The 26,818-nt window shown below is 36.3% G+C and overlaps 1 protein-coding gene across 1 annotated transcript; it reads right to left on the reverse strand.

The window, feature by feature from the left end:
- Positions 1-376: 376 nt before the first annotated feature.
- On the reverse strand, positions 377-2,467 carry SLITRK1 (SLIT and NTRK like family member 1). Its single transcript, XM_060080220.1, has one exon. It carries the CDS (start codon positions 2,465-2,467, stop codon positions 377-379), a length of 2,091 nt encoding a protein of 696 aa, XP_059936203.1.
- Positions 2,468-26,818: the final 24,351 nt, after the last annotated feature.

A 26,818-nucleotide genomic window follows, 5' to 3' on the forward strand; every position in this document is an offset into this window, starting at 1 on the left:
CTCTCTATATAGATGTGGGTATATGTATATATGTGTGGCACCACGGTACCGGCCCCTCTCCCGAGGGGAAGGGCACTGTCTGGTCTCCGAGCAGGGCCCCTGCCGGGGCTTTGTCAAAAGGGCCTGCAGCAAAGAGCGATTTGGCAGGCTCTCCCAGCTCGCCACAGTCTGCTCTTTGTTTCCAGAGGGAGCTAAGGGGTCAGACCCTCTCAGTTGAGCGAGTTCATAGTTATTTATTTATTATGTCCATCAAGCCTTGGGGCGCGCTGGACCTGGGTCTGGGCTCCCCTGACACCCCCCGGGGATGCCGGCGGAGTGGGGGGGAGGGTGGAGGCATCTCCATCCCCCCTCCTCTGCTTTAGCCGGGTTGGGGGTCTTAGTCTGAGAGCGAGTGGGAGCCACAGTCATACACCCTGTGGGCCCCATCTGCGTTGTAAGGCCCATTGTGCCAGTAGGAAGAGTCACAGACTGTCTGCAGGGAATTAATTTCGGACGCCGAGGAGTTGGCGTCCCTTCTCTTGGATCGCTTTCGATTCCTCAGGATAAACACGAGCATGCCCACCACAGTGAAGGCGGAGGTGACAAACACCAGCAGCAGTCCCGGGACCAACACGGAGATGGACACCCTGCTGGTGTCTAAGTAGGAGTTGGAGCGTGTCCCGGTCTCCGCCAACCCAGTGCTGTTTTTACTGTGCGAAGTTAACGTGGGCGAGATCCTCGCGTACAGCTGGGGGCAGATCTCGTCATTGGAAAGGAGCATGAAATCCTTCCTAAAGAAGTTCACTGGCGTCTCGCACTTGAGGTCGCTCATCAGCACTTCGGAACCCAGGCGTTCTGCCCACTGCTTGAAAGGCACGATGGTGCACGAGCACTCCCAAGGGTTTCCGTGCAGGTCTATCTGGATGATGGCGGTTAACTGGTCCAGCACCCCTGCCACCGGAAGGTACATGAAGTAATTGTTGTGCAGGCTGAGTTTAGAGAGTGAGACCCCGGCAAACACGTCCACGGGCAGGGACCTCAGCAAGTTGTTGTTGAGAATGAGGATCCTCAGCTTGGGCATGGCATTGAAGGTGCCAGGAAGGATGAGCTGGATGGCGTTGTACTCCACATTCAGGTACTCAAGGTTTTGCAGCCCGGCGAATTTCTCCCGGGACAGCGTGTCAAGGTAGTTACTATCCATATACAACCACCTGAGGTCCAAAAGATTCTTAAAAGTGTTGTTCTCTACGGTGGCAATGTTATTGTTGCCCAGATCCAACAGAATGAGATTCTTGTAATCCACAAAGTGCGATTTTCGGATGCTATGGATCTTGTTATCTCGCAGGAAAAGCTCCTGCACGTTGGAAAGCCTGGGCTTCAAATCAGCCAAGCTGCTCACGTTCCGGTTGTTGCAGTTCATCTTTAAACCCGACCCTGGGATGTGGTCGCAGCTGCAGCCCCCAGGGCAGGGCAAGCCGTTGGCTGGGGGTTTGTTTCTGGCGCTGCCGGTAGCTATCGCTGCCGTGGGTCTGATTTTGATCTGCCAGTTGCCTGGGATCTTTGTACCTCCGTTTGGAGCCGACCCTGGGGTGGCATGATCTTCTTGCCCATTTGTCTTGAAAGGAGTTGGCAGGGGGCCAGGAGCCAAGGTCTCTTCTTGGGCAGGGGGAGCCGGGAGACTAGAATCCACTCTGTTTTTCAAGGGACACAAGTCCTGTTCAGTGGTTTCATTGAGGTCTTTGCCCTGCAGTCTGGTGGGGGCTTCGCAGACTACTCGGCCGATCAGGGCATTTTTGGGAATGTTTTCGAGCCATTCTTTCAGGGAGAGCAGATCACAAGTGCAGTCCCATGGGTTATCCTCTAGCAGGATCTCGGCAATGCCAGGGATTTGCTCCAAGACCTCCTCGTAGGGCAGCGTTTTCAGCCTGTTTCCCCGGAGGTCGAGGTGAGTGATGGGCACATATTGGAACACATTGGCAGGTAGGGTGCTGATGAGATTGTCGTTTAAAATGAGTACCTCCAGCTTGTTCAAGTCCTGGAAGGCCCCCGGGTCTATATCCCGTAATAAATTAAAATCAGCCTGGAGGTATTCCAGATCGTCCAGCCCCAGGAAAGTCTGCTTTCGGAAAGATTTGATCTTGTTGTTATTGATGTGCAGCCTTTTCACCAGCTGCAGCCCCAGAAAAGCCCCAGGAACGATTTCATGCAAGCCATTATTTTCCATGTGCAAACTAACCGCATTATAAAAGTTAGCGAACTCATTAGGGAAAAGTCGAGTGAGGGAATTGCCATGCAGAAAGAGATGGTAAAACTGGGAAGTCGGGGCGGTGAAACGCTGAAGACTTGTAAAGCCCTTTTTTTCACAGTCTACGTGTAGGTCCCCTTCTATCTCATTGCAGGAACAGATCTTCTCTTTGCAAACGTCCCCTGTAACGTTTCCAGCGGCAAAACAAAGAGACGTCTCCAGCAACAGAATCCAAAGCAGCATTTTTAAAGCGAGCAATTCATCCCCGATCTCATCACAAAGTAACAGCGACCATCCTGCTCTCCACAGACACAATTCAAGTTCATTTAGTGCTCCAATGTCCGAACCCAGGGAAGGAGAAGAAAAGGGTTTGGGGGGGTGGGGGTGGATTCCTTCCTCCCTAACCCCCCCGCACTGCAACAACCCAGGCGCCAGTCAATAATTATATCTACAAACTATCCAGGCACGTAGTGCAAGGCAAGCAGAAAAAAAAAAAAGTAGAAAAAATAACCCCACTCCCCCTCAACCCTTTAAAAATAACGAAAAAGAAGTTAAATATATACATATAAATGAAAAATACACCCTTACAGAATCTCGTCTAGTGTTCCTCACTAACCAGAAAGGGAAAAATGCTAGTAATTAGAAGCAAGTGCATGTTAGAGAAACAAGCAGAGGGTTTGCAGCGTAGTACAGACACACTGCCTGTGCATGGCTGTGCATCGGACTGACCTTGCCTCTGATACAAAGCAGGGTTTTCGGTGGCTTCTGTTGAGGCTGCTGATGGAGTTCTTGCTGTGGCTGCGGGTTGCCCAGGAGTCCCCCCGAGGAGCTGTCCAGCCCCCTCCCGGTGCTGAAATCACGCCCGACCGGAGGACTCACGCTGCCGAACCAATGGCGCTGGAAAATTTCCGCAATCGCTGCGTTTTGTGGCTGTCCATCGTTTCCCTTTCCTCCTCTTCGCTCCTCTTCAGCCTTTTTTTTCTGGTCTCCGGCTCTCGGTTACTAGCTCTTCTTTTCTTGTTCTCCTTCTCTTTTTTCTGCTTTTTCGGATAAGTGGAGGGGGCGGAGCGGGGGGGAGAGTTGTCTGAGGGAGGGAGGGAGCGTGAGAATGGGGAGGGGGGAAGAAGAGAGTTGCTAAGAAGCTCTGCTCGTTCCAGCCTGGTGCACTCTGAAAGATCTGACACCCTCTGCTGATCTGCAGTAGCAAAAATCCATCTGGTGAGGGAATGCTGAAGGAAAAAAAAAGTCAATCCACGTACAGGGCAAGCGTTAAGAATGTGGGCATTAAAAGCTGTCGATCCACATAGACGTTTATTTTCAAAGGATTCTTTAATTCTTTTTGCGTGCTGGAGACTTTACCCTTTCCTTTCCTTAACGACCTCACAGCACCCACTAGCTCCAGCGTTTGGAAGGAGTGCTTTTAGAACATTTGTTTCCCGATGGCTTGAATAAAATTAGTGTCAGGGTGTCAAGCGAACAGCAATTTGAGGTAATTATACTGCACGCCATTTTCATCGGTGCTTTAAATGCATTTCTTCTGTCTCTGCAGTACAATGTTTTATGCTATTTGATGTCTTCGAAACCGTTTTTTTTTCCTTTTTAACATGTTTGAAAGTAGCTATTTGGAACATATATGCATATCATATATATTTTATACAATACAGTTGGGTATGAATTTTTTTGCTGCTAGGTATGTAATTTAGGCAAATACTTTTTAAAACTTGGTATAGAATTTTAGTCAATTTCGTCATTGAGAGTTAGGTTTCTCTGATGATATTTCTTGACTGTTACTTAAGTCTGCAGGGTGAAGACACAGTGCACGCTTTCGTCTTTGATTCCAGACCCGAAATCCTTCACTGGGAACCGGAAAAGGAGGGAGGGGGCAGGGAAAAATCCCAGTATGATTCGTGAGTGCTCTTAAAAACCCACTGGCAGACTTCTGTGTGCACACCACACACACACACACACGCACGCACACAGGCTTACCCTCACACTCATACACACAAGTTTCTGCATCCGTTTGGACGAATTTAAAATGCATACAAGTAAATAACCGGTTGCATTTTGCTACGGGGAGATAGAAATCTCCAGTCCCTAAGGCTATGTGCGAACCTTTTCTACAGGTAGTGGCCAGTTTCTCTTTGCCGGCTCAATGGTGCTGCCAGGGCACAGTGCTCAGGCTTTTCCCAGGGGAGTAATTGCTGGGTTCTTCAAACTTAGATGGAGCTTATAAAAACCAAGTTCTAACATCTGGGACGGGAGAGAATGTGACAGTGCAGCTTCTCTGGAAGGCTGTTTTGCTGACTTAGAGTCAACACCTTTTCCATCAAAACTTCTAAAAACTGTCTGCATTATTTTAGTGTTTGGAATTTACAGGACTTAAAAAAAGTGTTGTTTGGTCCTTACTTCAGTCTAAGCAGAGATCTTATGTTCTCATCATTTTCCCTTTTAATTAGGTCTTACACAAGTTGGACAGATGTTACAAGCCTGATAATAAGCTGAATAAAAGATCAAATATTCAAGGATTGTGTATTTGGAAAAGGTTAAAGAGTGAAAGATTTAGGGGGAGGAATGGTGTTGGGAAAATTCAGGGAAATGTAGAGATTCTTATTCCAGGTCCAGAAGCTAATTACTGGGGAGGGGCAGGTTTCTTATCTATATATAATATTTTCATATAATCAAATGTTGTGTTGTCATCTTCTGGTGAAATTCAGTGGAGGGTCGTGGATGAGGGTTCAGCTCAGAATGGGGTGTGCGCGCACGCGTGCGTGTGTGTTGTGAGAGAGAGAGACAGACAGACAGACAGAGACAGAGAGAAAGAGATTGAAAGGTCTTTTTCAGACAACCTATTACACTTTAAAAAACAATCCTGTTCTTATTTAATTTAACCTATTACCACATGCAGGAAGAGGGAAGAGAGCTTAATCCATTTGAAACCATTTCACGAAAATAATGCTATGTAGTTGAGAACTGCCGATGTGGAGGGGGAGTTAAACTAGGGGGAAGGATATTTCTGTTTCTTTGTAATAGGACTCAGATCTGAAACTTCTTGGCCCCAGAAACCACACTGAGAGAGGAGGGCAGACTCATGCAGTGTCTGTGGCAAGACTGAAGGAGAGACAGAAAAATGCTGGCTGTTTAAGAAGAAAAATATTGATGGTAATCATCTAAAATCACACCTTTAAACTTAATTGGTTACTTATTTATTCAACTTGCTGAATAAATACTTTATGTGAAGAGACTCAAAGAATATTGAAGCTGACTTTAAATGAACAGAATTGGGGTAACAAGCAATTGATATTAAGATTTCATCCCCCCCTCTACCCATTAAATGCTGTATCTTTCTCTCCTGATTGCTTCTTTACTCTCAAAGCACCAATCACATTAGAAAATTTATGGACAGGATTTTCCTATTTCAATATGTTACAAATTTTTTTTCTACCACCCTCAAATAGTTTATTATCACTGCACTGTAAGAAAAGGACGTGGTATTGCCCAGATGAACAGCCAAACCTCAGAAGAAAATATTAAGGTTGTATCACCTCTATGAAAATATCCACTACCAATTTGTAAGCAAAAAATTGTCACACACGTATAGTTCTATGGAAGATGCACCCTTGTTAATGAGTTAACAAAAGTCTACTTAAAGTAATTATTTTCATAATAAGTACATTTCAGAGGAATAAAGCAGCTTAGAAAAGTATACCCACCCCTCCAAAGGCTAACTCTTCAAGTACAGCAGTACATTCCTGGTGGGAAGTAAAAAAAAAAATATGGGAATGTGTATGTGACCTAAACATTTCTAACGCCTTAGGGGAATATTTCTTAGGCATGAACTTTTCTTAAAAGGGTTCTACTATATCTATTTGAGGTCAAGTGAACTACTTCAATTGCTTTGCCTCTTATAACAGATGATCTCAGGAGCCAGAGATAAAGGACACTCCAGATGATGATGAGAATTGATAATATTTGCTCGGGGCTGTAGTTTCATTTTTATGCTGTGGCCAGAGTATTTCAATTGCATCATTAAATGTTCATTTTTTCTTATTCTTCCTCAAACAGGTTCATCTCTCAAGTGACACAAGTAACATGTAAATATCACAAAGTCATTCAGATTAAGAAAGAGGTCATCAGTTAATAATCTACTTTTTTGCAAATGACAAAGTTTCCAGATATTTCCATATGTTCCCTGCATACTTAAGATGAAAAAGTAGAATTTATAGCAAATTTTTATATCTTTTTATTCTTCAGTATTTAATACTCACAATAATTTTTAAAGTATTCAATTTTGATTTTTAATTATAAAAGTAATATATTTTTAAGAAATACAAAATTATATATAAGAAGTTCATCTTCAGTCTTTCCTCATCCACACTACTTTTTATTCCAGAGAGAAATACTGACAACTTGTTGGTGTATAGTGATACAATTATCCTATTTTATAAATATGGAAACAGAAATTGAGGAATATTGTGTTATACACCAAGATTAAATAATATCTGTTGACTTTTCAAAAGATAGCAGAGCTATAACCTCATGAGCCAAACTTTTACTCTCAGTCCTAAATCCCTATTTATTCTAAATATGCAAGGCTGTTACCTTGATTAAGCTATCCCTGGATCAGTTTCCTTACTAGTAAATTAAATCATTGGAGTTTGTGGATTTTTTGTTCTCTTCAAATTCTTTTTTTCCAAATCCAACACTTTAAAAAAATAATTTCACAAAAGCTCTAGTATATTGACTCCTTACACTTTTCACATTTGGATTTAGGATAATTTCATGTATTTGCATATTCACTAGGGCTTGAAGCCAAGAGTAAATGTAACAGCCACTGTAGAATAGAATTCACTAGTTCTGAGTTTAATCTACTACTATGCTTTCCTATGTTTCATAAGATAAAGGAGTTGTTGGAATTCTTCCTTCTGATAACAACTGTAAACTGAGACAACATGAATCAATTATACCTGTAAACTAATATTTTGAATGTACGATTTCCCCCATTTTCTTTTTGTAGATTGCAAATAACATTCTAGGAATGCAGTGCCAAGATAATTATCACATTAGATGACTTCTAAAAGGCAAAACAATAAAATGAAAAATATATATTTCTTATTTTTAATCTTCCAACTTCTTTTTTTAAAAATTTTTATTGGAGTATAGTTGATTTACAATGTTGTGTTAGGTTCAGTTGTACAGCAAAGTGCATCAGTTATACATATACATATATCCACTCTTTTTTTTTTTAGATTATTTTCCTCTATAGGCCATTACAGAGTATTCAGTAGAGTTTCCTGTGCTATACAGCAGGTTCTTATTAGTTATCTGTTTTACATATAGTAGTGTGTATATGTCAATCCCAATCTCCCAATTTATCCCTCCCCTGTCTTTTCCCCTGGTAACCATAAGTTTGTTTTCTACATCTGTGACTCTACTTCTGTTTTGTAAATAAGTTCATTTGTACCCTCTTTTTTATATTCCACATATAAGCGATATCATATGATCTGTGTCTTTCTGTGTCTGACTTACTTCAATCAGTATTACAATCTCTAGGTCCATCCATATTGCTACAAATGGCATTATTTTGTAAAAATATTTATTTTATAGTAAGTTGATTTTCAGAATGTACCTGCTTTTATTTATCATCAAATAAACAGCAAACTCAGTAGAACATATCAAAATACCTTTCCCCCTTTTACTTTGTGTCCTGAAGTATCATTTTAGCATGTTCATATCGCTTTAAATTCATACTACTTTGTGTCTTAAGTTTAACCATCTTGGAGTGGAACCTATTTTCTCATTAAGTCCATTTGTCTAATAAAACTCATATGAGTCACCGTTTTGGAACTATTGAGAAGAACATTGATCAAAACTATAAATTTATATGTAAGAAAATCTTAATTTATTCCTTTTACTATACTACACTATACTATACTGAAATAAGGACATATATTTGTACAGTTGTTTATTATATTAATTGGCGTTTAAGTATATGCTGTTAAGAACTTATTCTACTCTTTAAAAAATATCCTACAGGGCTTCCTTGGTGGCGCAGTGGTTGAGAATCCGCCTGCCGATGCAGGAGACACGGGTTCGTGCCCCGGTCCGGGAAGATCCCACATGCCGTGGAGCGGCTGGGCCTGTGACCCATGGCTGCGGAGCCTGTGCTCCGCAACGGAAGAGGCCACAACAGTGAGAGGCCCGTGTACCACAAAAAAAAAAAAAAAAAAAAAAATCCTACAAGACCATGAAGATAGTCACATACAGAAAAAGAGTTCTGTTTTTCTTTCCTACAAAGTATGTATTATAATTTTTAAAATAAAGAAATACATATTACTTGTTTAGGTTTTGGAAAATAGTGAGAGCAACAAGAACAAAATTAAAATCACAGAGTTGCAACACTCAGAAATTCATCTGTGAACATACAACCATGTATTTTGTAATACACTTTTTGCACTTAACACTTATTTGTGAAAATGCTCAATGTTAATAAACACCCATTACTATATTATGTTAGGGGCTGAATTCCTTTGCATGACATAAAATAATCATTGAACTAATTCCACATTGTTGGAGATTTAGTTCTTTCTAAAAATTTTGCTCTCACAATGCTGCAAAGAACAAGGTTGTACATAAGTGACTGTAAACATCATTATTTATCTTCTTATTACAGATCCCTAGCAGTTGAATTCCCAGGTCAAAGTGTAGGAAAAATGGGATACAAATTGACAAACTGCCTACACAAAATTTTTGCCAATTTATACTCCATGAGCAGTAGATGAAATGTGCCATTCCCCTAAATCCTTACCAACAGTATTTATTATCATTTAAAATATTTCCCACTAGTTCAGTACTTTTAAAGTGAAGCCAATGCTGACCTTATTACTTGAGCAAATTCATTTCAATTTCTAATTATTTATTGAGTACATCGTTTGCCTTCTGAAGAAGGCTTTTAAGATATCATGTTTACTTAACATCACTTCTGTGAGTCCTTTCCATACCAAGCCACCCATGCATCTCAATCCCTTTCACCTTAATACCATCAATGGAATAACTACTAAATTGTGTTTTTTAAAAATTATTTGTTTGAAGCATTGATTTCTCACTAGAGTGTAACATTCTTGAGGGCAGAGATCAAATCCTTTTATCTTTTTATATCTGTCACTTAGCAGAGTACTGGGCCCGTTATGTGGTGTGACGTACATAGACCAACAGTGAAATAAGGTGATAGGTGAGTTAGTGATAAATTGAGTGGGGGCAGATCACAGGAGTTAGAAAGTTCAGAGACAGGATTAATTCACAAACTAGGAACTTGGGAAAGAGACACAATCTATGTAGACTTTTAAGTTCCATGTTTTCTACACATTATGTGCACTTGATATATTTTCTCCTGTGTTATCATTCATATATTTATAAAATTATTTTTCTTCTCCAGAAAATGAGTTTCTAACCTACCTTTTGTATATCCCTTAAGAGTTATACAGTACCATGCAACTGGTTAACAACCAATAAATGTGTGATGATGCTAATGATAGGGATGAATTGTTACTTTTGCAAGAGGAAGTAGATTGTGAAATTAACTGTTGTGAATATAAAAGATTTGAAAATCAGAAAATCTAAAGACCCGGTGAGTTTACCTCTTCAGCTTATTGACTGGACTTTTAAAATGCATAAAAAGAAAAATATTATTCATTATTGTATTTGTCTTTTGGGGGATGTGGCAAACTTTTAAAGAGGCTAAATTGTCTTCCTTATTTATTTTATTAATAAAAATATCTCATTAAAAAATCTCTCTGTGCGCTAGCTATATTATTATCTTTGTCATGTACATTACTATGTCTTCCTTGAGTTTTATTTCAGGCCAAAATTTGACTCTCTTTTGAGAGTGTTCACGTGACGTGAAGATAATGCAACAATTTAAAAATGTATTATACCCACTCTGTTTCAACAGTTTTCAAAAAAGGTATATATATATATACATTTTTTTTTTTTTTGCGGTATGCGGGCCTCTCACTGTTGTGGCCTCTCCCGTTGCGGAGCACAGGCTCCGGACGCACAGGCTAAGCGGCCATGGCTCACGGGCCCAGCTGCTCCACGGCATGTGGGATCTTCTCGGACCCGGGCACAAATCTGTGTCCCCTGCATCGGCAGGCAGACTCTCAACCACTGCAACACCAGGGAAGTCCTATACTTAGAACTTTTAAAATTAATTGTTATCTTAGACTGGCTTTTAGGTTTGGGAATTATGATGCTCAGGGCACGTAGCAACTGAACATCTTCCCCACCACAGGGTTTATTTTGAAACTTGACCTCACAATGATGTTATTCAAGAGGTAATTCTGCATGGAACATTCTGAATGAACCAAGTGATAACAATGCACCCACAGAAACTACTTCTCAGATGAAAATTCCCACCATCCCCCAAAATTCTACCAATGCTTTTTCTAATAATTTGTGAAAGATAATTGTAGTTTAGCAAAGATAACTGTACAAAAAGTAGGTCATTTTTTCCTACTTCTTTTTTTTTTTTTTTTTTCTTTTTGCGGTATGCGGGCCTCTCACTGTTGTGGCCTCTCCCGTTGCGGAGCACAGGCTCCGGATGCGCAGGCCCAGCGGCCATGGCTCACGAGCCCAGCCGCTCCGCGGCATATGGGATCCTCCCAGATCGGGGCACGAACCCATATCCCCTGCATCGGCAGGCAGACTCTCAACCACTGCGCCACCAGGGAGGCCCTTTCCTACTTCTGAGATAATGATGGCTAAGGGTTTCGGAATATTATAGTGATTACACAGCACAAGATAAATTCAAATTTTGTAATCATATTTGAAAATCCACAGTGTCACTTTGAGGGGGCATTGAGAAATTAGACTTTAAAGCCAGCAAATCAGTTCAGTTTTAACATTAATGTTGTTTACGTTTCCAGTTGTTCCATCTCTAGGAGCATCTTCGTAGGTCAGCTGAGGTTGGTGTGTTAGACTGCATGGCTTGCATAATTCCCTTGAGAGAATTTTATCATTTCTCATTTTACTTGTGTCACTGCGGCTAGGCTAACTAGCTACCTTCCTATTTCTTCTTGGACAAGTGCCTCCATTGTAGCCATTTATTTCTTTGAACATGTAGCATGATATGTGTGCATATATTAAAAGTACAATATTTATTTCAGCTCCCAATTATTTCAAGCTGAAGTTCGTATCTAAATCACTGTGACATATACTTTTCCTAGAATATTTCTTTTTGTCCAAAGCCTTTCTCCTTATAATAGCTACTGTGAAGTCTAAGATGTGATCTCATATCTTGTAGCTGATCTACATGTGATTAAATAAACAAATATATACACATATAGACAGGTGTACACACACGTACACCTGTACATATGTATACACACATATAAATAGGTGTACATGCATGTGGATGTGTGTGTATATGTTTCCTCAAATGTGGCTTTCTGTCTCAACTTGGTTGTCTCCCATCAGTGGGATTTTTTGAAAAGTGACTAAATCTTCTTTATCTTCATTTTTTTTCAGTAAAATTGGAATAATAGCTTATTTTTGAGAACATAAGATTCTCCATACATATTAATGAACAATTCATATTTTTGTCTATGTCTTTATATTATCTGCCTGCTTTTTTTTTTTTAACATATTCTTCCTTTTTCTAATATGGCACAGCTTGAAATTGTCAACCTAAAAAAACCCATTGACTGGACTAGAAAATATATGGAATATATTTCAAATATAATGAAAGCTTTTGAATAACTAATACTAATAAAGAAAATTCACTAGTTTAATAGCTATGTTAAAAACAATTGCGGGGGCTTCCCTGGTGGAGCAGTGGTTGAGAGTCCGCCTGCCGATGCAGGGAACACGGGTTCGTGACCCGGTCTGGGAAGATCCCGCATGCCGCGGAGCGGCTGGGCCCGTGAGCCATGGCCGCTGAGCCTGCATGTCCGGAGCCTGTGCTCCGCAACGGGAGAGACCACAACAGTGAGAGGCCCGCGTACCACAAGAAAAAAAAAAAAAAAAAAAAAAAAATTCATTCTAAAACTCATACAGTTACTTGCTGTTTTTCTTAAATGAAGTTTTTTTTGTATAATAGGTTTTAATGAAGGGGGGAATTTAGCAAAAGTTTATTTTATAGTAACTTTCTGAAATACCTCATACAAGGCCATTTTCACATGTCGTTGTAATTGACCTCATAGTACTTGAATCTAGTTGAATTTAGTTTAATTGAGTAGCTTATTTGTAATGCTTATGAAATTCACTTCTTTGAATTTTTATGTTAACATACAACCTTCATAAAAATACTTGTCATTGAAAAACATGGCTACCACAAATTGCAAATATTGTTACTTTGATTTAAAAATTAAGTAGAAACAATAATAAAAACAAATACACAACACAAATTTCCTTACACTCTAATGCTTTTCATCTTTAATACTGTGTTTGAGATGTACTATTTTAATATACTCTTCCACAATTTTTTTTACTAATTTGAATTTGAAAATATTTCTTAATTATTCTCAAATATTCCACCCTTTCTGAAATCGGAAATAATTAATTAAAACATCAAAACCCAGTAATTTTGCTCTTACTTTAAATCTTTTTATCTACTTCTTCTAAACTAATCTAAAAATAAGTAGTGATAATAGCATATTTAAAATTTTCATAACTGTAATTGTTTTAAGTTCTCTTATATTAAAAGAACACCATTAGGAAACTCTCTAGAAGATGATTATTTACTGCAGCGTTACTACTATTTCATTTGCAATTTTACCAGTTTAGCCAAGTTTTGTCTTTTGCTTGATCAATTAACTCTATGTAAAACATTTTTATGTCTTCAAATCATAAATAACTGGGTTTATACCATTGTTTCTCCAACTTTTTATATTTTCTACTTATCACTTCCCATGCCAAGAGCCTTTTAGAGACTTTTCCCCCCTAATCTTCCACCCATAAAATTTCATACAAGAAATATACTGTATATCATATATGTTCTATGGCCCTTTGGAGGTTTAGAAACCATTATAATATCTAATATTCTGCCGCTCCAAGCCAACTTTTTCCCTTTGTGGGTGATACTGCCCCCACTGAAAATGTGTAATCTATTCCCACAGAGTTTACTACTAGTTTAATAACATATTTACAATTCATGATATTGCTGAAGGAAGACTTGCAGAAATAGTCACCACCAGCACATAAAATATGTCAATAGCATTAGAAGAAAACAAAACAGTTTGTCTCTGAGGTGGTCTTGAAAAACCAAAATCAAATGTCCTATTTCAATAGGATGTTTCTCAGGTAAATCAACCAGACGCAAAATCTTATTTCCATAAATTATAGTTCTGCTCACAGCACTTAAACATCTGCAAACATGTCAGTCAAAGGACATGTTGAAATGCTTTCCCAATCTATGTTAATAGAAAACATCATTTTTTTTTCATCTGAGGCTCATTCATCTGAGGCTTATTACAACTAGTATCAGCACACATGCCTCTGGCAAATGGTTTGCTGCACTGTGCTTGTCCTGCTGTCAATCTCAATTGCCCAGTGTCAGGAGTTGTACGTTTGGCCAACCCCGGTACCTTTGAGCTGGACTCTCTCCCTCACCAATGGGGTGAAGAGGAGGGGAGCGAAACAATGGGAGAATAAACAGCCTTGTCTGAAAATCTAATTTCAAATTACAACCAAATAAAACACAAAACCGTGGCTATCAATAAGATGTGTAAATAGTCGTAGCTTATTGCTTATTTTGCATAATAAAATAAAAAATGATTAATTATGACTATATATATCACCGTTATTTAGTAAATGGTTATTAAATTACTTTGCTTTACATGTTTAAAATGTCTAAGCACAGAAATATAAACAAATTAGAGGTTTTTGTTAATATGGTATCAAGTTTTACTCTAATCTTTGCCTCTAGATTCTTGGCATGCTGTTCTATTTGAGGTCATGTCGCTGTCTTTTCTGAGGCTATGCAGAAGTAGTATACAATTGGCATTATCTATATAAATATGAGATTTTCAGATTTTGATCATGATGAAAGCATTTTGTTTCATGAAGATCAAAATCCAATGACACAACACAGAATCAAAGGCAGCTTCACCAAAATTTTAGTTATTTTCCTAGGATAACACATCTATTCAGATTTGAACTTTCATACATTAGCTACAACTTCCCAGTGGATCTATTATTGAAAAAAATAATTGTTGCAGTTCAGTGCCCAGGAAGAGTAAACATACTTCTAATGCACTTTTAAAATTTCCCATGTGTGTATATCAAATATGATAATGTGGAATAACTCACTATATTCCAAAGTGCCATGAAAATGGGAGCTACTTTGGCTACATTTTCAACTTCTTGAAAGAAGGGACTGGGTCATGTTTTCTTTGTATTTCTAGCATCTGGCAGAGGGCCTGGCACAGTGCAGCTGCACAGAATTAAGGAATTAATTAATAGCATGTTTGGTTTCACAAAGGATTTAAGGTAGTTTATACAGGAAATATACACAATAACAAAATTTAGATATAGACGTATTTTTAGGTAGAATTCAATTTGGAAAAGGCCATCAGGACCATAAGGTTTTCAGTCATTTTAATTTGGTTACACATTTCCTCCTGAGCGTTATGGTATCTGAAACAAAATGGGTAATAACTCTTTTCCTAGTTTATAAAGGCAGGATTATAGGTAAGGTGTATTCCACATTTGTGAAATTTCTCACAGTACGTCAAACTCATAGAATTCCTGTGATGTTTTCTCTTTCTACACTCTTCTAGTAAGAAAAGCATAATTCAAAAAAATGTACTTTCATTTTATTAATCACCACATCTTATGTCCTGTCCTGTTAATCAAACATAACTTACCATTCAATAGTCTACTTCCATTTATAAGTAGGTCCACTGGGTGCAGGATATTTTTAAACACCCATGAGTGGGTGGCCAAATTCTGAAAGTAAGTTACTATATTGGGAGTTACTTTATAATATGGGGAGGTAACTATAGTTTCCTGAAGAAAACCGATTTTTTTTCAGAAGTACTGAATATAAGTGCATATTTTCAATGTAGGTTTTCATATAGAAGAAACTGAGAAATGTCAATATTTTGGATAACATCATAACTCCTTAGAGCAAATAAAGGAATGAGTTTTAAAGGCTGTTCCTATAATAATCTTTTGGTGAAATAGCAACACTACATTCAAATAATTTCGTAGGGTGCTGAGACTGAATAATCTACATACAAACTCCTTGATTGTATGGCTTAATCCATGTTTAAATCCTTAATTGTCTGCAAATATAAAAGGATTCCATATGCTTCATAAACTCTTTCAAAGTAACATTATGGTATATGTTAGTCTGCTTCCTGTCAAAGGTTAAGAAGCTTAAAAATGCTCATGACGGGGCTTCCCTGGTGGCGCAGTGGTTGAGAGTCCGCCTGCCGATGCAGAGGACACGGGTTCGTGCCCCGGTCCGGGAAGGTCCCACATGCCGCGGAGTGGCTGGGCCCATGAGCCATGGCCGCTGAGCCTGCACGTCTGGAGCCTGTGCTCCGCAGCGGGAGAGGCCACAGCGGTGAGAGGCCCGCGTACCGCAAAAAAAAAAAAAAAAAAAAAAGAAAGAAAAAGAAAAACAAATCTGATGGTGTGTGCTGCCATCATAATGGCCTCTCATTAGAGCAATGATGAAGTTTTTGCCTCATTCTCCTCGCTCTTAAGAGGAAGATATTGTCATTTTGAATTGATCCAGAGGCAAAAGGAGTTATCAAGAGCACAATCTGGAAAGTAAGCTCTATGAGAAAAGGGATCTTGTTCTTCTCAATATTGGTTGCCTCCCATACCCAGCCCGGTGTCAAGCACAGAAGCGAAATAAATTTTATGCAATAAATATTTGTTGATTCGATGAATGACTATAATAATTTTATCTCTACAACTGGATTAATTTATGCTTAACAGGTATTTTAAAAACTATGACTGCTACCTTCTACTAAAATAATGCTGAAATTATACATTTCTTTTTTTGCTTAAGCCTGAATATGTATTGTAATAAATTTGATAAAGAACATTTGTAACAGAATTTTATTCCAGTATTTATTTGTACCATGAACTGATTTAGCTACACATTTTTTTGATTGATTAAATAATTGTGCAGGCATCATTTATGATGACCCAGGAATCAATATTAAAAAAAGAAGCCTTCCTTTTAAGTCAAAGCCAAACAATTTCCCAACATGGCAATACTTTATGCTTTGTGTGGTAACAAATTAAAAGACACAGCCATTATTATTTTTATTGAATACAAGTAAAAAGAAATAAAACCGCTCAAGAGAATTTAAGTGTTAAAATGATTTATCACCTCAAGGTCACCTGTAAATATGCTTTATAATATCAAATACTCAATTTTCTACCTTTCTGTATATCCAAAACATATGGTATAATATTGTTATTATACTATAATATAGTATAATGTTTTCATCGTTGTTTGCAAGAAAACTATGAGCACAAAAAACTGTCACATTGTCAGACGTGGTAGATACAGTCCATATTTTCTTCCAATTTTATTGTAATAGTAAACTGTTTAAAGCTTTATTTTCAATTCAATTTACTTGTAATAATTATGCCATTTCAACTTATTAGAAACATTTTGAAGCTATTAATGCAATGTGTACATCTTGTATAGCAGAATTGTTTCTTGAGGCATCATAATTCTACTCTTGCACAAAAAAGCTCTGGCCACCCCTTGATTCATGATTCTGTTTTGCATTTAGGCTTAATTTTTAAGTCACATAAATCATATGTAAAGGGACCTTGGTAGATCTTGATACCACCAGAGCTTTTATAGAATTTAACTTTGGTTTGGTGATTATTTTGAGTTGATGAAAATTGACTACAACAGAATCTAAAAGGCATGTTGGACTTTTTGACACAGATTTCTAAATCTCTATGATTAGCTCCTTGTGCTACAGGCACCAACCTAATATCACAAAGGCAGTGACTATGTTTATATTTGAGACTTGCTATCTAAGGTAAAAATTAGAATCATCATACACTTTGAAAATCAACATTACTTATTGAATGACCTCAAAATTTATTTCTACAGTTTTTTTTCTTACAGATGTATTCCTACTAAATATAATTTCTCTATATATGTTATTGAGAATACTCTTTCTCTGATTCTTGAACTACAAAATGCTACCAGCAAATAATATCATTCTTTACATCATTATCCCATAACAAATTGGTTAATTCTGATGTAATATTTATATTAAAATGAATTTTGATACTAAAAAGCTATTCTGTATTAATAGGATCCATATATATGCTTTATGATATATATGTTTTAAGGAAAAATATAAAATTTATAAGGAAATATATTTATATACTCTTAACTCTAAAGAAAATATGTTGAGGACTACAGATGGATTTTTGTGCTAAACAAACAAATTTAAATGTCTTTAATGTCACAAAAATTAACGACCCCCAAAAAACAGAAATCTAAATATTTTTCCAAATATTATTTCTAATTTACCTTTATGGCTCTTCATTTTTATCTTATTTTATACTTTGAACACACTAGTTTTAACTCATTTCTTTGTAATAAATTAAATTTCAAATGGCAAAGTTGACATGATAGATGAATCCTATTTTGCGATAAGCTTATGTTGTTTGTAGACAACAAAGTTTTTACTACGATACTGAAAATTGCAGCATACAACCCAGATTGTTTTTTGACTGTCTCTAAAAATTGTTGTAATACACAAAAGTAAAAACGAAAGGCAAAACAATAACTTTGAAATCTCTATGGTGATGAAATGTTTATAAAATATTTAAATATAAATCTAGCACTATTATCATTTATATAACCTTCTTGGAAAATTTGACTTGGGTAGTTCCTTAGTAATTTTTTAACTTCTGCATTAAGTCATCCATGAACAAGCTCTTTAATTTCTATGTACTCTGTGTTTTTATAATATATAGAAAAGAAGCATAAGCATAAAATATTATTCTCTATTTATTAATCACCCCTTCACTTCAAATTCATGTTAAATTAAGTCTTCTGTTTATATGACATACATACACCTTTTACCATTTTATCTTTATAAGAAATTATGAGGTTTATAAAACTTTTCTCATCTTACAGATAAGCAAATTGGGGAATAGAGAAAATAAGTAACATTGTGAAATTTACAAAGGTGATAATTCCCAGATACATGTGCTTTCGTTCTTTATTTATATTTCTGTAAGAGCTAGACAGAAGGGTATCTGAAATAAATTATTACTTAATAGCCAAAATAAATTCTTGAAAAATGTTACCACTGGTTTTGCAAGTTATGGATGGAATGAAATGATGTCTTGGGTATGATTAAAAATATCTTATGCTGGAGGGAAGTGGATGGTGTACAGAAGAAAACAATAATGGCCAAAGGTTGATAACCATTGAAGTTGAGCATGTTTAAATAGGGGTTTATTATATCTTACTTCCTACTTCTCTATATGCTTGATTTTTTTCATAAAAAATCTAAAAAATGTAAATACTTCATCTAACAATAGAATACACATTCTCATCAAGCTCACTTTGCCAAGACAGGCCACATTCAAAACCATACAACATGCTTTAGCAAATTTAAAAGAATAGAAATCATACAATATCTACTCTTAAACCATAATGGATTTAAACTAGAAATCAATAACAGAAAGATAACCAGAAAATCCCCAAATACATAGAAATTAAATGACATACTACTAAATAACACATGGGTGAAAGAAGAAATTTAAAAATATTTGGAACAAAAGAAAAATGAAAACACAACTTATCAAAATTTGTGGGATGCAGTGAAAGCATTGCTTAGAGGGACATTTATAGCATTGAATACATATACTATAAAGAAAAAAGGTCTGAAATAATAATCTCAGTTTTCACATAATGAAACTTGAAAAAAAGAGAAAATCAAATCCGAAGTAACCACAAGAAAAGAAAAAATAAAATTTAGAGCAGAAATTAAGGAAAATCAATAGAGAAAATCAACAAAACCAAAAGCTGATTCTTTCAAAAGATCAATAGACTCAATACTGTCAACATGTCAGCATTTCCCAGGTTGATCTATAGATTGAGTTAAATCTCAACCAAAATGCCAGAAAATTATTTTGTGGATATTGACAAATTGATTCTAAAGTTTGTGTAAGAGGCAAGATCCAGAATAGCCAATACAATGCTGAAGGAGAAAATGTTGGAGGACTGACACTACCCAATATCAAGACTTACTATAAAGACACAGTAATCTAGACAGTGTGGTATTGGTGAAAATATCAACTAATAGGTCAATGGAACAGAATAGAGATCCCAGAAATAGGCCCACATAAATATAGTTAGCTGATCTTTGACAAAGTAGTAAAGATCGTATTTTCAATAAATGGTGCTGGACCAACTATTACATCCATGTGAATATAGACACAGACCTTACATCCTTCATAAAATTTAACTCAAAATGGATCATAGACCTAAATGTAAAACACAAAACTATAAAACTCTGAGAAGATGACATAGGAGAAAACCTAGATGGTCTTGGGTATGGTGATAAATGTTTAGATATAACACCAAAGGCATGATCCATGAAAGAAAGAACTGATAAGTCAGACTTCATTAAAGTTAAAAGCTTCTGGTCTGTGAAAGACAATGTCAAGAGAATGAGAAGACAAGCCACAGACTGCGAGAAAATATTTGCAAAAGATACATGTAATAAAGGAGTATTGTCCAAAACATGCAAAGAATTCTTAAAACTCAAAATAAGAAAACATATAACCTGATTCAAGAAATGAACCAAAGACCTTAACAGATATCTTACCAAAGAAAATGTACAGATGGCAAATAAGCCTATGTACAGATGCTCCACATTAAATGTTATCAGGAAATGCAAATAAAAACCACACTGAGATCCCACTAAACATTTATGGCCAACATCTAAAACACTGCAACAGCAAATGCTGATGAGGATGTGGAGCAACAGGAACTCTCATTCATTGCTGACGGGAATGCAAAATTGTACAGCCACTTATAATACAGTTTAGTGGTTTCTTACAAAACCAAACATACTCTTGCAACAGGATCCAGTAATAATGCTCCTTGGTATTTTCCCAAACCAGTCTCAAACTTACGTCCCCACCAAAACCTGCACACAGATGTTTAAAGCAGCTTTGTTTATAATTGTCAAAACTTTTTAGCAATGAAGGAGTCCTTCAGTAGACAAATAGATAAACTGCGGTACATTCAAACAAAGGAATTATTCAGTGCTAAAAGGAAATGAGCTACTGAGCCATGAAAGCACATGGAGGAATCTTAACTGCATATTACTAAGTGAAAGAAGGTAATCTGAAAAGGCTACATACTGTATAATTCCAACTATATGACTTTCTAGAAAAGGTAAAACTGTGGAGACAGTAAAAAGATCAGCAGTTGTTTGGGGTTCAGAGGGGATGGATGAAAAGGTGGAGCACAGATGATGTGGGGGCGGTGAAAATATTTCATATGATACTATAATGATGGATTCATGTCATTATGCATTTATCCAAACCCACAGAATGTACAATACCAAGAGTTAATCCTAAGTAAACTATGGACTTTGGGTGATTATGATGTGTCAAGGTTGCTTCATCCATTGATAATAAATGTACCTTCTGGTGTGGGATGTTAATAATGGGTGAGGCCATGTTTGTTGGGGGAGAGGTAGGGAGTAAATGAGAAATCTTTATACCTTCCTCTCAATTTTCCTCTGAACCTGAGACTGCTCTAAAAATAAAGTCTTTAAAATATTTTTTAAAATGTGTTGCCAAATTTAAATAAATTTAGAGTGAAATAATGAAATAAAAGGCCCCAATTGTGTGTGTGTGTATCCTAGTAAAAGGCTTCTGGGTGGAAAACTAGAAATGACAGCAACATACTATGCTATTGATTAAGTTAAATGAAGAATGAAAAAAGAGGGACAACATGGAAAAATATGGCATCACTGAAGTTAAATTCAAATGATTAGTTAAAAAAGGAGGAAATACACAAAATAGAATACAAAACGGTGGCATTATTTTGCAAACAATTTACTTTGTTATATTTATAATGTATATTTTAAGAAATAACCATTAAATTTAACAGTAGACATGTTAATAAATATGTAAAAGTATGTTGTAAATTTAGAAGTTTCTGAATTTACTCTTGCTCATTTATGAGATATACTAAATCTTGGTCTTTTCTAGCAATTAAACAGCTGCTTGTATTGAAAATTCCACTCCAACCATTTATTAGATGTGTGATATTGAACATGCTACTTCACTTCTTTATGACTTATGATCTTTATCAAAATGAGGATAAGGATTATGTTTATTTTATAAGGTTATTATAAAGAGTCATAGAGTTAATACATATTAAGTTGTTAAGTATATAAAAAAGGACCTGACACATACATGAAAGAAATGCTGACTATGATGATGAGGAGGATAATGAAGAAGATATAGGAAACAATCATGGTTTGAGTTTTGATTTTTTAAAAATATTCACAATAGAAGAAATCCCCATCTAACCAGCACTGAGCACAGGTATTTATATGAGGGGTTTAATGTCACCTAGCCTTGTAAGAATCTGACAGCATTTTTCTTCATCCTGCAAAGTAATGTTCTTAGAGGTCTCTCTAGGATATAGGGAATTCTGCACACATTCTTTATATATATATATATATATATATATATATATATATATATATATATATATAAATTTATTTATTTTTGGCTGCGTTGGGTCTTCGTTGCTGTGTGCGGGCTTTCTCTAGTTGCGGCGAGCGAGGGCTACTTTCCTTCCCGTGCACCAGCTTCTCATTGCAGTGGCCTCTCCTGCTGTGGAGCATGGGCTCTAGGCATGTGGGCTTCAGTAGTTGTGGCACACGGGCTCAGTAGTTGTGGCTTGTGGGCTCTAGAGCACAGACCCAGTAGTTGTGGTGCACGGGCTTAGTTGCTCCGTGGCACGTGGGATCTTCCCGGACCAGGGCTCGAACCCATGTCCCCTGCATTGGCAGGCGGACTCTTAACCACTGTGCCATCAGTGAAGTCCCTGAACACATTCTTAATTCAGCATTATTTTGATGAGGATTCCATAGAGTTTCCATTATTTTAATGTCACACTGATTGATAGGTAGAAACAATTGGAAGTTGTCATCTCTATTTTCAAAGGTTCATCATCTTCTTTATAGAAAAAAACACTTGGTTCTACTAGTTTCTTAATAGTCAAGCTTTAGTATGAAAATACCAGCAAGGAATAGCATTTAATTTTTGTATCTTGGATATGACTTATGTCATAACCTCTAAGTAGGAGAGCCTATCTCCAATGATGAATTATGCCCGAGTATGGATGTACTCTGAAAAAAAATGATATTTTCTCAGACTTTCAGTTATTCAGTCCCTTCAGATGAGCTGAAGATAAATTTCATTTCATCTTACCATAAATTACTCTGAAGAATGAGTGATATATAAATGAAGTTCCTCTATAATAGCTCAATAGATGGAGATCATATGGCTATTGCAGAGACCTAATTTTTACTCATGGATTGTAATTGTCACTGCACCATTTAGTACCAAACATTATACATGAAAATGCCCCACTAGTTAGTCTTACAATCTAAAAATGTACCTCTATCTCAGGATCCAATATAATGAAATGTTTCTTTGGCTTAATCCACTAGCTATAATCTTGGTTACCCTATTATAAAGCAATCTAAATGAGTTTCAGTAAATTAGACTAATTAAGTTAACAAGTCAAGCAATGCATACACAGTACTGTTAATCTCTGTTCAATTAAGAGTATGTTCAGTTATCATATGTCTTTACTTCTATAGCTATTGAAGGAGTTTCTAAATACCTGTATCACTTATATTTAGAGATTATCTTTTGGATGTTGGAGTTATGTAAATATAATGGATCACCATTATTATTATTATAAGTTGGAATAATAAAATGTTGCTTACATTAAACCATGCAACAAATTATGGCACTCATTTGGCGTTGTTAACTCTTTATTAGAGTTCCAGTGAAAAGAAGATGACTAATCTAATTTAGATATTTAATACTGTTATGTAAGCGTGAGGTGAAAATATTCTTCATGAAAAGAGCCATTTCCAAATGTCTTAAAATTCAGTTTTCATCTTTCTAAACAGGATTGATTCTGATACTTCAGGATAAGATACATTTTCCATTATGGTTTTTTTGTTATTTTCTCAATTCCATTGTTAAAATCATTGGGAATCTGCTAAATGCTTTGGATTGCACTTCAGATTTATTCTTCAATGGTTCAACAAGCTTATTTTTTAAAAAAGGAAATGGAAACAATTTAACTAGAAAATTAAATCACCAACACATGAGTCTCTTTTTTTGTTACCCTTTATATTGACGGTTTTCATCAGTGCCACTTACATGCCATAGAAAATAATACCTCACTTACGTTGACATAACTTTTCCAGTAATGTCAAATCTTTAGAACAGTTAAAAACATGAAAGCAGTAAACTTCTGCCATTCAATCATGTGCAGAATATTATACAATTTCCTTAAAGGAAGCCCTTCAGGCTGCTATTCAGAACTTTTGCATGCTAATTTTAGACATCATTTCCATGTGGATTTTTTAGCTGCTATTTGAGTTTGTAGCACATTAGAAGCAGTAAATTAGAAGTCTTTCTGTTTATGTGTGTGTGTGTAGTTTTGAGTGGCAAAATTTAGGAAATGTATTAAAGTATCATTCAGAGCAGAAGAAATTATAAGTAGGTACAGCATTTGTGTGGGCCAGAGTGATACTGGTAAGGGTGATATGAAGAGGTAGATACTGACAATTTTGAAGTTAGAGTCAACAGATGCTGTTAACAAAGGTCCTGAGTCATTCCATGAAAGTTAAAATTATATTCAGTACATGTTATTTAAAAGGCGAGAACATGTATAATCTATTCTGGAAAGATTTCCAGTAAAATGGTAAAACCAAGGTCACATTAAATGCTTAATTTTAAAGGCTAGGTCTCTATTCTGGGAAAAGGATTAGTACATTATTTGACAATCATGAGAAACTAGGATTTCCATATAATAAAACAATATCCCTGATAATGTGCTCCTGGAACACAGTCACTATGGTGGTTAATTTTATGTCAATTTGACTGGATTCCAGGGTGCCCAGATATTTGGCTAAACATTATTTCTGACTACATCTGTAAGGGTGTTTCTGGATGAAATCAGCATTTGAATGAGTGGACTCAGTAAAGCAGTTTACCCTCCACAATGTGGGCGGACACCATGCAATCTGTTGAAGGCCTGAATAAAACAAAAAGGTGGAGAAAGGAAGAATTTGATCCTTTTTTGCCTGATTGCTTGAGCTGCAACATTGATCTCCTGTCCTTGTTTGTTCCCAGTTACCAGGCCTTTGGACTCAGTTTGAATTACACCACTGACCTTCCTGGGTATCCAGCTTGCAGATGGCAATCATGGGACTTGTCAGCCTCCATAATTGTGTGAGCCAGTTTCTTATAATAAATCATTCACACACACACACGCACACACGCACATATATATATATATATATGATGTATTATCTATCTATCTATATTTTATTAGTTCTATTTCTCTAGAGAACCCTAACTAATATAACCTTAACTAATTTCTCCCTGAATTAAGGTCATGATTTTTGTTTTGCAACTGATTCAGTAAATCCTAATAGTAGGATTGCACAGAAAGTGCACTGATGTGGAATGATTACAAGAAGAATGTCTGGAGAAAATTCTTAAAAGCTACCCTGAAGCAGGAGTACAAATTATAGACAGAGAGATTATTGGCTACAGAGTGAAAAAGGAAATGTAGAATCAGACTGAAGAAAGAAAGGCAGAGCTGGAGGCTACTGCAATAATCTATGTGGGGAATACTGAAGGCAAAAATTAACCAGTATCCCTAGTATTGATGGTAACCAGATTTTATTCGACTATAGGATCTAATTAATTTTTTCAAAGCTATTGTTGAAACATATTTGTCATTATAAAAATAAATTATATAATGTAGGTTGTTCTGTTATATATTTGAGGAACTGAGTGATACATTTGATAGTATTAATATTTGAAAGTTGTAAAATTCAGAATGAATATGGAAGCATGAGCCTGCCAGATATCCAAAAGGTCAAATCACCAAAAAATTAGTAGTCAATGACCACTCTGGGATCAGCACCTTGCAGGGTCATGTGGAAGAATATACAAATAAATATGAAATATTGCTTGCATATGGAGAGTTCAGCAACATGCACATAAAGTTGGCTAAGACAAAATTATATCAACACAATAAGAGACAATGGTAATACAGAGTCAGTCTGACAGGTAGATTCTGGGAAATCATTTATATGGTTTCAAAGATGACCTTTGGTCAAAACTACCAAATGCACGTCTTCATCCAAACCTGCCTTCTAGACCCCAGCTCTTCATTGCTAGTTCAAACTGGTATTATACCAACATCCATTATACTAGACTCCAATGGTCTAAGATGAACTCATTAGCTTCTCTTTAAAGGTGTTCTTTTCTATTTATTGTTTCTGCTAATGAAATTCTTTACTTGCTTTTTTCACCAATTAGAAATATTAAAGTTAACTTCAAGCATTTCATTCCCATTTCCCGTATCTAATCATCTGCTAAATTCTGTTAATTCTCTTACTACTATATTTTTAAAAATTCTCTGCCTTTCTCTTTTAAAGTTTCCTCTTGTAAATATCTGGTTCAGATATTCATCATCTGCTTTATCTGTTGCAATATCTATCCAATTAATCTCCAGGTCACTGGATTCTAATCTTTTTAATCTGTTTTTCACACTGTCATCTGAGTTATCTTCATAAAAACAGGTAACATTCTGTCATTTTCCTTTTCAGAAAACTTCTGTGTGCCTCATTATCTACAAAATACAGCCAGATTCTTTAGCATAGCATTCAAAGATCTCAATTACTTGAATCTAAATTACCTTTCTATTTTCATCATTTGAAACCAAATTATGTTTCCTTTTTTATTACTTCATCGCTTGCATCATTTCTTTCTGGAACGCCTGAGTTAATCATACCAGTCTACTCACTACCCTTCAAATATATCCTAAATTATCTGTCCTCTGGAATGCCTCCTTTTCACATGATTAATCTTGAACAGATATGACCTCAAACTCATTTATTTTAACTAAAATGGCAAGGAAAATTTGTCTTTGAGAGATTTGAATTTTAAAAGAAAAAGGAAAAAGAAATCATGGATTACAGAACTTGTAAAACAAGAGTTTCTATCAGCAATCCTGGGCACTTACGTCCGTGGCCGTGCCTTTTTAAAATTTTTATTCAAGTAAAATACACATATAGAATAAGTACCCACATCATAACTATGGAGTTTGATGAATTTGCCCTGTAAATACATCCATGTAAACAGAAATCAGATAAAAAAAATAGAACACAGACCAAACCAGAAGCCCCGTCTCCATCCAAGACTACAGTCCACCAAAGATAGCCACTAACTTAAATGCTGTCACCCTACATATGTTTTGTTCTCTCTTTCTCTCACTCTGCTACTTTAGATAAATGGAATTAT

This window comes from Mesoplodon densirostris, chromosome 17 (genome assembly GCF_025265405.1).
Source record: "Mesoplodon densirostris isolate mMesDen1 chromosome 17, mMesDen1 primary haplotype, whole genome shotgun sequence".
In the NCBI taxonomy this organism is placed as follows: Eukaryota; Metazoa; Chordata; class Mammalia; order Artiodactyla; family Ziphiidae; genus Mesoplodon; species Mesoplodon densirostris.